This window comes from Paramisgurnus dabryanus, chromosome 9 (assembly GCF_030506205.2).
Source record: "Paramisgurnus dabryanus chromosome 9, PD_genome_1.1, whole genome shotgun sequence".
In the NCBI taxonomy this organism is placed as follows: Eukaryota; Metazoa; Chordata; class Actinopteri; order Cypriniformes; family Cobitidae; genus Paramisgurnus; species Paramisgurnus dabryanus.
The window spans coordinates 38,884,726-38,897,377 of NC_133345.1; the positions used below are offsets into that span (position 1 = coordinate 38,884,726).

The 12,652-nt window shown below is 37.6% G+C and overlaps 1 protein-coding gene and 1 long non-coding RNA gene across 4 annotated transcripts in view; one reads left to right on the plus strand and one right to left on the minus strand.

Annotated features, from left to right (window-relative positions):
* The window catches only part of ilvbl (ilvB (bacterial acetolactate synthase)-like), a 39,908-nt gene extending 27,613 nt beyond the window's left edge, over window positions 1-12,295 (minus strand). The window contains exons 1-3 of the mRNA XM_065282798.2: window positions 11,931-12,295; window positions 6,345-6,546; window positions 6,095-6,222 (exon numbers count right to left, since the gene is read on the minus strand). Of these exons, the coding sequence (XP_065138870.1) occupies window positions 6,095-6,222; window positions 6,345-6,546; window positions 11,931-12,029 (429 nt within the window). The 5' untranslated portion in view covers window positions 12,030-12,295. The remainder of the gene's footprint in view (window positions 1-6,094; window positions 6,223-6,344; window positions 6,547-11,930) is intronic.
* LOC135773312 (uncharacterized) lies at window positions 1,071-4,576 on the plus strand. 3 transcript variants are annotated; one of them, XR_010543506.2, is made up of 5 exons: window positions 1,169-1,183; window positions 1,806-1,853; window positions 2,112-2,181; window positions 3,036-3,113; window positions 3,547-4,576. It is a non-coding gene; the product is annotated as an uncharacterized lncRNA (long non-coding RNA). The 3 variants fall into 3 exon arrangements; XR_010543504.2 differs by lacking the exon at window positions 1,806-1,853 and having other exon boundaries at window positions 1,071-1,183; window positions 3,547-4,575; XR_010543505.2 differs by lacking the exon at window positions 1,169-1,183 and having other exon boundaries at window positions 1,567-1,853.
* Window positions 12,296-12,652: the final 357 nt, after the last annotated feature.

Consider the following 12,652-nt stretch of genomic DNA (forward strand, 5'->3'; position numbering starts at 1 on the left):
AGACCCCTTTTATCAAACTCAATATAATACAATACTATGTATAGTATATTAATAGACAGTGCAGGTCTATAGATTATAAATGTGACTGATGTTATGACTGATGTTATAATGGTAATAATTTCTATTAGATAGGCACTTTTACTGCTTTTGCTCTATCTTTCTATTTCTCTCTTGCCGATTTAAAAAGCTTAATCCACTCATTATTTCAGATTTAAAAGTCTACTTGCTGTCCCGGTGACAGACTTTACATTGCTTTTCTCGTTCAGTGCAATTGGCTTGACACTAGCATTGCTTTTTGCTACAATCTCTGTCCAAACTTAATATGGATATGGTTTTAGAAAAGATATGGTTTATTACTAATAAGATCATTAAAAAATGTGAGAAAGCAAATGCTGCGCGTGGTCGTAAAAAGAACCATCGCCATAGAAACCGGAGGCACGCTGAATCTGCACTCGAGCTTTAGCGCGGTAGCGCTCATGGCCGTTTTCCGATCGACTCGGGTTATAAACACAACATTAATCAGACTTGGGACCCAAAGTAATTAAACTAGGACCTAACCGGACCCGACAGACCATTTAAAATATAAACCCGGAACCATACGGGTCCCGCGTCCTCAGTGAAGAAAGACCTCTGCTCAAGTTCAGAAACATGGAAGACACTGCGCTTGCGTCGCGTGACGCGCGTCGCACCTAATTCATTGAGAAACAGCTGAGCACGCAAACGCACACTGATAGGGAGAGACACGACGTGCTTTCACGCAAAATGAAGCCAACGTGTTGATGGCTCAGAGCATGTTATAAAACGTATTCTTAAAATCCACATTTCTGTTTTAAAAAATGCTCATAGTAAATCATAGCATATTGTCTAAAACATTAGGTACACTCTAAAAACTCCTGGGTTATTTCTTCAACCCATATTCTGGGTTATTTGTGTTGGGTTAAAATTATGGGTTATTTTTTCAGAGAGAAACCATTTTCTGGGTTATAGGGCTAATATTTTGACCCAATTCCTGGGTTGTTTGGGTTTCTGGGTTATTTTTCAAAGGTTAACCCATGTTCTGGGTTAACGCCCCGCCCCCCGCTGTTCTGGAATTTTCTCACAACAGTCGATTGAAATAACTGTCAACGGAGTTCGCGGCGCGCTCGATCCGTTTTGGCCTGGGCTTCTTCGTTGTGTATTCAAGGTAAGCAAGTATTTTAAGTGTCAATGTAACGTAAACTTTCTGTGTCCATGTCCCCGTTGCTTATCTCATTGTTATAATACCGGTAAAAATACGATAAGTACAGGGCAGCTATGACTTCGTGCAACGTTAAGGGGTTAAGGGGGAACACCGGACGGGGAACACCGGACGAGAAGCGCCGCGCCGTATATAAGACCACTCGAGATATCCCGCACTTTCTCAGATTATGGCCAGCAATATTGTTATGTTTAAGGACATTATGGAATTAAGATATATCAGTACTATGTTATGATTGTACTGTATAATTAAATACAATCGTTGCTGAGTCTGCAGTCTGAACACTTTACCTCAGAGCGTCCGTAAACTGAATGAATTTACGATATCACCTGAAAATCCAATATCAACCAATTTTCATGAAAGTAGCTCATTTCTGTAAATGAATGTAAAATTTAATGTACATTACAGCACATGGTGAAGTCTGTATATACATTAACGACGAATTTGAGACAAATAAGTGTAAATTTAAAACTATGTACATGGCGCTCGGCGCCGCAGACAGACGCAAAATGGCGCCGCCGGTACACACACTGTCACATACTGTACCCTGTGTCTCTTCGTTCCCTAGCTCCCGAGGTCGTGAATCAGTTTATCATGTACACAGGTTCGGGCACTGGTAAGGACTTTAGCTCACTTGACATTGGGACACTGTTCACTTATTATCCTGTGATGTGGCTGCTTAAGCGTGTTGTGATCACTCACAGCTGTTACTCATCAACAACCGGCAAAACCAACCGTTGCGTTGCTTTGAGTTATGTTTACCAGCTGCACCATGCTTATAATATTATACAGTGCTCTACTGGCTGAAGTAGTGAGATTTAAAGAAGCAGGTCAAGTCTTCAAATTGTTGCTAACCTCTATATGTTTTCTCCAGGTCTTTTTAAATGGACAGCTTTGTCACTGACTGAGTGGCGGCTGTTTGAGCTGACAGAGACATTTTTGAGGTGAGCTTTTTACTCTTATTGTCCTCATATCATCTATCTATACCTAAACATTTTTCTTTAAAGGAAAACTACACCGTTTTTCAATATTTTACTATGTTTTTACATCAACTTAGACAAAATAATACATCCCTGTCTTTTTAATGCGTGCAGTACATCGTGTACAGCATGTCGTGAATGTGTTAGCATTTAGTCTAGCCCCATTCATTCCTTAGGATCCAAACAGGAATGAATTTAGAAGCAACAAAACACTTCCATGTTTTCCCTATTTAAAGACTGTTACATGAGTATTTACACGAGTAAGTATGGTGGCACAAAATAAGAGGTGACGATATTTTAAGCGGATTAAAAAATGAGAACTATATTGTATGGCAGAAGAGCACTTAGTTTGCAGCACTTTGACCTCTGGTGCAGTAACATCACTCCTGTGAACTCTCTCATCTTTTTCAAAATCAGTGTGATGAGTGATGATGTTACTGCACCAGAGGTCAAAGTGCTGCAAACTAAGTGATCTTCCGCCATACAATATAGTTCTCATTTTTATCAGCTTAAAAAATTATTTAGTGCCACTATATTTACTCGTGTAACTACTCATGTAACAGTCTTTAAATAGGGAACACATGGAAGTGCTTGGTGGCTTCTAAATTCACCCCTGTTTGGATCCTATGGAATGAATGGGGCTAGACTAAATGCATTAATAACGCGCTGTACAAAGATGAACTGCATGCATAGAAAAAAGGATGTATTATTTCGTCTAAGTTAAGGTAAGAACATAGTAAAATATTGAAATACTTTTTCTTTAATAGGGCTTAAAGGGATAGTTCACCCAAAAATGAAAATTCTGTCATCATTTACAGGCCATCTACAGGGTTGAGAAGAAGACTATCCGGCATTCCACTGAAGAGTCCCTGACAGCGTTCATACACCAAATGTCTGTAAGTACAATGGACCAGTTTCTCAGCACTACTCTGAGAGAGAATATTCTTAATTCTATAACTATACTGTTCATGTGAAAGAAGGCTATAAAAGGGACACGTTTCATGTGGAAGCTAAAGGGTGAATCCTGGTTTAAAAAACAACTTCAAGGTTCCTCGCAGTTGTATTTCAGTTTTGGGCGATGCCATCTAAGGTAGCAATCTGACTAAAAAGTTAAGTTAAAGATGTTAAGTTTTATTACTCAGTGGTTCTCAACCCACATTTTCTTGTACCCACTCAAAATGAAGACACCAATTAAGAACCACAGCTCATTTGGCTTCCTTGTACAGTTAGTATCAGCATTATAACACAAACTGGTAGTCTATTATCTTGCTTACAATTTACGTTCTACACAATATTCACTTTATATCTTTCTGTCTCTGTCTGTTTTAGGTTGGAACAAATATGGTGGAATACAGTGGCGGCTCGTGACTGCTCATCAGAGGATGCGCTAATTCAAAATAAGTGTTCAGATTGTCACGTGTGTGGTTCCCTTTTCCAAAATATGTGTCCTGCGTGTCGAGAGATCCTGTGTGCATCACGTGTTTTGTCAAAATAAGTGCCTGCTGCACACGCGTCAAAACCGTTTATGATAAAAGAGACGCTTATGTTTCTAAAATACACGCCAGACACTTCCTTAACAGTAAACTCCTATTATGCATGAGATTATGCGAGTATCTGGCAAACGCGAGCATCTGTTTTATCATAAACCCTTTAAACGCGTCTGCAGCAGGAACTTATTTTGACATGACACGTGATGCACACAGGATCTCTCGATGGGCAGAACACATATTTTAAAATTACAAACCACACACATGACAAGCTACATACATGTTGTGACGAACTTTGCATCGAGCATCCTCGAATAAAGAAGTCACCGGCCAGCACTGGTGGAATACCTTCAGCAATCGAAGCCGTTCCCCTCTGGGAGATCTCAAGCTGCACACAACCAATGTTTGAAGACTTAAAGCCTCAAGTTCAATCCAATTATTGAATGTTGTCAAATGTTTGAGAGTTGTTTATTATTCTATTTTTCCTTTCTAATGTTATTACAGTGTGACCTAAAATAAATAGGTCCAAGTGTGCATTTTTATATAGAATTAATTGAATCCAATAAAAATTTAAAACTGCTTGAAGTGTGTAAGTGTCTGAATTTTTCTTTTCTGAAATAAGGCATAGTTACACAATTTAGGTTATCTTTGACCTTTGGTTAAAAAGGATCTACTAATTTCTGGGTTTTTCCACCCAGATATTGGGGTTGTTCTTTTGACCCAGAAGTTGGGTTATATTAACTACAATTTTGGGTTATTTTAACCCAGAAGTTGGGTCAGGTATTTAACCCAGAAGTTGGGTCAAAAAGAATAACCCATTTTTCTGGGTTGAAATAACCCAGAAATTAGTTGGTCCCTTTTTAACCCAGGAGTTGGGTCAAAAATAACCCATTATGGGTTGTTTTTGACCCAGGAGTTTTTAGTGTGTAGCACATTTGCGACCCATTAAAAATTAGGGTCGCAACGGCAGTTCAAAAGGTCGCATATGCGACCATTTTGGTCGCAGTGTAGCTCCCTGCAACACTTGTAAACACTGGGGCGGAGTTTCGCGTTCGTCCTCTATGACCTCTTGACGTCATGACGTATTGCGTGGGGTCACGCTAGCGCATTACGACCGGATCTAGACGAGAAGTTGTGCTTTAAAGGTGTATATTTGTTATTTTTCTTGTCAAAAATGACAATCGTTTTGCTAGATAAGACCCTTATGCCTCGTTTGGGATCGTTTATAGTCCTTTGAAACTCCGTTGAAAAAAACTGATACGTGTTGATTTAAGTGTTAATTGTTGGTGTCTATTAAAGTACATTAAAATGAGAAAAATCCTGCAATGTTTTCCTCTAAAAACATAATTTCTTCTCGACTGAACAAAGAAAGACATCAACATTTTGGATGACATGGTGGTGAGTAAATTATCTGGATTTTTCTTTTAAGAAAATGGGATATTCTTTTAAGTCTACTTAGGAAGTTGCGAAACTTCGACATCGAAAGGAAAATTTTAACTACTGTATATAGATCAATGATTGAAAGCATTTTAACTTACAACATCGTTTCATGGTATGGAAATTTAACAATGAAACACAAGAATAAACTAACACGAGTAATTAATGAAGTGAATAAGATTATCGGCCATAACAGAGTACATTGCAAAAACCATTCTCTGGAGAAAAGGGCGTTAGCGGTGTACTCAGACCAGACTTATCCCCTCCACAACTGCTTTGAGGTCCTTCCTTCGGGGCATAGGCTACCCGCACCATATGCCAAAAAGAACATTTAAAAAAAATCATTTATCCCATTGGCAGTGACTGTTTTAAACCAAACTTTCAATTAGGGCCGTTATTGTGAATATGCAAATGTTGTATTAATCTAACTGAATCATGTATCTTTTAATTAGTATGTATGTATTAAGTATTGTGTGATTTATAATGTGTTTTTTTATTATGTGAAATATATAGAATGTACATGTAAACGAATGTTTTAATCAGATTGCAATGTTCAGGGTGCAGGTAAACAGTATTGTCATAACCTGCAATTGGATTATATTCAGCTGGATTAACAAAATGTTGTGTATGTAAACACTGAAAATTCATTGACACAGTAAAACAAAAGAAATACTTTTTGTGCATAGAAACATACAAAATGTTTTGTGCATAGACATAAGAAATATATTGTTAATTAAATGTATAAAATGATCAAATCAAACCATCACTGTAACAGTTCAAGGCTTGTTCTGTGAGAAGTCAGGAAGTTGATAAAATCTCACTTGAATATGAAGAATAGATAAGACTGAGATGTTTCAGCACACCATCAAGAGCAGAGGGCATGCGTGCAGGTAAGACTAATCTAAAGTGCACATTTAAGTAACTTATTAAAGTGTGAAAGTCTACATGCTGACCTGCAGGAGAGTCGCAGCTGCACCACCGATAAGAAGCAGCGGAGATTCGGCCATCTGAGCGTTCTTCACCGCAGTGACCGTGTTAGTAAGCCCGGGTCCTGCCGTAACCGCAGCCACACCCACTGTGCCTATAGAAGCAAAATACGATATATTGTCTCTGTTATTTAAATCATAGCAGCATACTCTAGCTAGCAGATCTACCAGAACAACTTTTACCCCTCATAAATTTAAGGAGGTTCTTGCTTCTTACCAGAAAGTCTTGCAACGGCGTCGGCTGCAAACACAGCTGTGGCCTCGTGCCGGGTGTCAACAATGCGGATGCCCAGTTTCTCACAGGCCACCAGGATGGGCGAAATGTGTCCACCCACCAACGTGAAAACGAATTTGACCCCGTGTGTCCGCAGAACTTCTGCCACGCTCTCCCCTCCATGTCGAGGGCTCTTTGTCTCCGTCTGTGTGTAGTAGACATTGCTAATAGTCACTAAGGAATTTTCACTGATTCATTCGCTGCATTGTCTCTGTCTACAAGTCTTGCTGTTCAGGTAAAAACAATTTAAATTGCTAAGAGAACGGAAGACTAAACAGATGGCATGTCAGCCTGAAGGTGTGATTTTCTGTGTCCTGATCCTTGGAAATCTGCCAAACTTTTTCTGTCCTAAATCAAGATGTTGTTATAGATACTTTGGCAAAACCAAAAGAAATGCCTAAGTGGCGAGAAACTGAATGTCAACTAGGCGTACTTAAGATCAATGATAAGAGCTGTCAGCAGCTGAAAAGAATGAAACAATGTGTATTATCCTGTTATTATCCAAGAGCAGTCTTGCGCGTGCAGACCTGTCACACAGCTGGATCAATGACATGACATAACATGCCTATTTTTGTGTCCTGTGACATTTTGTTCTTAAAATAGCTTGATACGTTTATGACCTGTGTCACTTTATTTTATAAAATCTATTTAGTTTTAATACATTTTTACAACCCCAAATCAGAAAAAGTTGGGACACTGTAGAAATTAGGAATGGAATAATTTACTAATCTCATAAACTTATATTTTATTTACAATAGAACATAAATAACATATCAAATGTAGAAAGTGACACATTTTGAAATGTCATGCCAAATATTGGCTCATTTTGGATTTCATGAGAGCTACACATTCCAAAAAAAGTTGGGACAGGTAGCAATAAGAGGCCAGAAAATTTAAATTTACATATAAGGAACAGCTTTAGGACTAATTTGCAACTTATAAGGTCAATTTGCAACATGATTGTTTATAAAAAAGCCTGTCAGAGTGGCAGTGTCTCTCAGAAGTCAAGATGGACAGAGAATCACCAATTGCCCCAATGCTGCGACGAAAAATAGTTTTCTGAGTTTCTCAGAGAAAAATTGCAAAGAGTTTGAAGTTATCATCATCTACAGTGCATAATATCATCCAAAGATTCAGAGAATCTGGAACAATCTCTGTGCGTAAGGGTCAAGGCTGGAAAACCATACCGGATGCCTGTGATCTTCGGGCCCTTAGACGGCGCTGCATCACATACAGGAATGCTACTGTAATGGAAATCATAACATGGGCTCAGGAATACTTCCAGAAAACATTGTCGGTGAATACAATCCACCGTGCCATTCGCTGTTGCCGGCTAAAACTCTATAGGTCAAACAAGAAGTCATATCTAAACATGACCCAGAAGCGCAGGTGTTTTCTCTGGGCCAAGTCTCATTTAAAATGGACTTTGGCAAAGTGGAAAACTTTTCTGTGGTCAAACGGATCAAAATTTGAAGTTCTTTTTGGCAAAACTGGGACGCCATTTCATCGGGACTAAAGAGGACAAGGACATCCCAAGTTGTTATTAGCGCTCATTTCAGAAACCTGCATCTCTGATGGTTTGGGGTTGCATGAGTGCGTGTGGCATGGGGAGCTTACACATCTGAAAGGCACCATCAATGTCGAAAGGTTTATCCAAGTTTAAGAGCAACACATGCTCCCATTCAGACATTAGTCCCGCGCTCCACAGGTAACTTCCGCTTTCTCTCAGATTTTACTGGTATTTTGATACTAATGTGTGAATGATGTCTTACTGGTAAAAAGATGGAATATCACTGCATGTGTGAACAGCACATTTTTGTATTTACTGGTAAATTCATTTTGGTAAATTCATGGTAATTTACTAGAATTCCTGTGTGAAAGAGGCTATTGTCTCTTTCAGGGAAGACCTTGCATTTTCCAAAATGACATTGCCAGACCACATACTGCATCAATTACAACATCATGGCTGTGTGGAAGAAGGATCTGAGTACTGAAATGGCCAGCCTGCAGTCCAGATCTGTCACCCATAGAAAACATGTGGTGCATCATAAAGAGGAAGATGCGATAAAGAAGATATAAGACAGTTGAGCAACTAGAAGCCTGTTTTAGACAAGAGTGGGACAACATTCCTATTCCTAAACATTGGTCCTCCTCCAGCTGTTCCTTATATGTACATTTAACTTTTCCGGCCTCTTATTGCTACCTGACCTGTCCCAACTTTTTTTGGAATGTGTAGCTCTCATGAAATCCAAAATGAGCCAATATTTGGCATGACATTTCAAAATGTCTCACTTTCTACATTTGATGTTTTCTATATTCTATTGTGAATAAAATGTAAGTTTATGAGATTTGTAAATTATTCCATTTCTTTTTTACTCACAATTTCTACAGTGTCCCAACTTTTTCTGATTTGGGGTTGTAGTATTCATTTATTAATAAATACTAAATTTTTTGGTATCTTAAACTTGTAAAATGGCAACTGTCCATACAAATTAGCAGTTGTTGTTAGACAGTTAAGACAAATGCTATAATGGTGTTTAAATTATAAAAAATTCAAAGTAAGATACTTTGTCATTATTTTATGTTCGAAACCTTTTCTATAAACACTTACCCATTCAATGTAAGTAAAGAGAAGAAATTCTAAGCTTACAAAGAAAAGTCAGATCACTGGCAGAGGTCATTTGACACCAACAAGGACATATTTATGAATAAAGACGTTTATTTTGATTAATAAAACACTTAAAACCCTACTTACTGTCCCTTTAAACATGATTGTTTCCTCCTTATTATTTAAACTTTGTGCATGCAAAAGACGGCTGAAAAACAGGCCAATCTCAACATAACACAGACTGTCACGTTACAGTGGGGTTGTTTGCCCCCAACATTAAATGACACATTAAATTAATTACAATGTTGTTACAATGGTAAAAAAAAATAGTGACTGCTGAGTTAGCGCTATATGCTAGTTCATGCTATATGCATAAAGTCTATTTACACACACACATACCTTCTATGTTTATATCAGAAAACAATGTAACATATTGTATAAATGCATTCTTTGGCACCTTTAATGTAATGGCAAAAGCTTATACCAGCATCCAAGCAAAAAGTTACAGTGTTATCTGAATACATGTGCAAAGTTGAGGCATTTTTTATTAAAAAATAACCTGTGTTAACTTATTATACATACATATTTAAACAGAAAATTATTCCAATAATGGCTAAATTAAATTTTTAATAGAGAATTTTAATTAAATATATTTATTTAATCCTCTTATTATATGAAAATGTGTGTTTTCATTATTTTAGATTAGATGGAGATTGCTAGATAAAACACAACATGAAATGTACTAACTGATGTGCAGTGATGCTCGCTCAGAATAAAGTTAGGGGGGCGCTAGCATATGAATAACGTTAGAACAACGTTTAACCCTCAAACGCTCCTCGTTTTCTGTTTACACTTCTGGCCCTTGGGGTCTATATGACCCCAAAATTGAAAGCGTAATTGTAAGAAAAATATACATTTTCAATAATACAAATAATATATCATTTTTTTTGTTTACTTCTCATCTATACAATAAAGCTGATTGAGAGATTTGAAGTAGTTTTGTACCTGTTTACCACTAAAATCCTCAACTACACAATTGGCTTTCCAGAAAAATATCAAATTTTTACGAAAATTCACATAAATTATTATCTAAATTTGATTTAAATTGTTTTTAGATATTAATATAGGTGTGAGGTGTTGAATTCAGGCGTCGGGTTTTAGAAAAAAACATAAGAGAATTACAGTGTAGGAATTAAATCATTTAGACCGGCAGATTCCCATAGAGACCCATTCATTTTCCTGGATATGGACAACTGCTCAAATCATTACTTTTGAGATACATTTTGTTAATTTATGTTTATATAAACATTAGAAAGGATATTAAAAATAAATATCATGTCAAATAGTAATTTTTATAGCTTTCGATGCATTTTGAAATGTCTGTTTTTACAAAATGCCATATAAATTTGACTGAGTGTAAGTGTGTGTGTGTGTGTGCGTGCGTGCGTGCGTGCGTGCGTGCGTGTGTGTGTGTGTGTGTGTGTGTGTGTTTGTGTGTGTGTGAGAGAGAGTGTACATGTGCGTGCATCTTTTTTCTACATTTGTGACTGATTTTATTTGCCAAATTTTATAAAAATGCTCTCTGTGGTAGTCATGCGTGTGTGCGTTTGTCTGCGTGTGTTTGTATGTGTTTGTGTGTGCGTGTGTGGGTTTGTATGTGTGTGTGTGTGGGTGTGTGTGCGCGCGTGCGTGTGTGTGTGCGCGTGTGTGTGTGTGTGTGTGTGTGTGTGTGAGAGAGAGAGAGAGAGAGTGTGAGAGAGTGTGCATGAGAAGGAGAGAGAACGAGCACGTTTGTGTGTATGTGTGTGTGTGTGTGTGCATGTGTGTGTGTGTGTGTGTGTGTGTGTGTGTGTGTGTGCGTGCGTGAGTGTGTTTGTGAGTGTACATGTGTGTGCATTATGTCACACCCCTTTATGTGTTATTTTCTGCATTTGTGACTGATTTTATTTGCCAAATTCAACACAAATGCTCTCTGTGGCAGTCATACCTGTGTGTGTTTGTGTGTGTGTGTATTTGTGTGTGTTTGTGTGAGCATGTGTTTTTTGCATTGCATTTGTGCACAAGTACCAGGCCTTCATTTCTGTGTCAAAATTTTCAGATTTAAATACCTTTAGAACAACCGAATCAAGCCCAGTTTTTTCGTGCATGTAAAGATAGATTATTTAGGAAAAGTCACAAAGTTTTACATCTCTGAGATGAAGGGAACCTTTTTTGTTAACCAATGAAATGTCGTTTGGGGTCATATTGACCCCAAGGACCGATTGAGGGTTAACTAACCTAAAAAGTAACATTCTATTTTTGTAAAAAAAAAAAAAAAAACTTTGATGCTAACCACATAAAACCTTGAAAAATCGTTATCTGGGAACCAAAAACTAATGAAGGCAACGTTATGGGAATCAAACATTGTTAGCTGGGTAACGTTATACAGTAGTACACTACCGTACCGACCCTGTCACTGTTATACTTTTTATTTTAGGATAATAGTAAACTCATCAAAACTATAAAATAACTCAAATGTAACTTCAATCCAAAATAAATTTAAACTGTCGTATTCCGACTACATTTTAAACGATAATACTAACCGTCAGGACATTTTATAGTGGTTAACCGTGAAACCGGTTATTGGCATTTTATCAAGCAGCTTTTTCCGAACTCACTTTCAAATGTTTTGTAAACATTGTTAAAGGAGTTTCCATCTATTATAGACACTTAGTTTTTTCTTCATTTTTTGGTCCACATATTAATAACATTTTGTAATTACAACGTACTTACATGTAATTGCAACTGTATATTTTTAACACTGCTTTTGGAAAATGCTATTTGTTTTATTATCTAACGTTATCTGGTGAACGTGTTAAAGTATAAACTGCAGTCGTCCCAAATATTGTGAAAATGTTATAATACATAATTTCCTTACATACCTTATGAAACAGCTGATAAAGTAAGCCAAGTTTATAAGCTGCAAGGACGAGACCCGCAAGAGCAGCACCCAGAGTGCCCAAAACTAAACAAATGTCCATCGCTGCGATGACTGCGACCTGAAGTCCAGCGAGAGCAGGAAAACAAATCAATAACCGAGCCCCTCACAATGACGTTTCAAACGAACCTTTTCCGCGCATTTGCTGGATAATTTTGCGTTTGCTTCAACACGCAGTCACGTTTGATCTTGAAATGCAAAGGTTAATGTCAGATAACATTATACCTCCTCCTCTGGATAAATGTCGTCAATAACACAAAGCGGTGAATGGACAAAGTGACAGAGAATTGCGCAAAAAGCGGAACCGAGATTCCGCTATTTACGTACCTTCCTCTGACGTACACACTCAATGCATTCGCTCGTTATTTTTGAGAATAGCAGTCTGCGCCGTGGCATGATTGACAGCGCAGACGTCCAATAGAAGACTAAAACGTTTCTCCGTTACTTTAGCAACGCACACCCACCAGGAACTGCAAAGGCTTCGTCAATAATGTGTTTGCCTACATAATTGTTTTATCATTTGCACCTTATGTATTTATGAATTAAGTATTTAATTCGTATTACAAAGGTATAGATTTATGTGCAGGTAACACAATACAACATTCAACAGTAAAATGACCTTTGTTCTAATAGTATTTAACATATTGAACTTTGACCTTATGATGA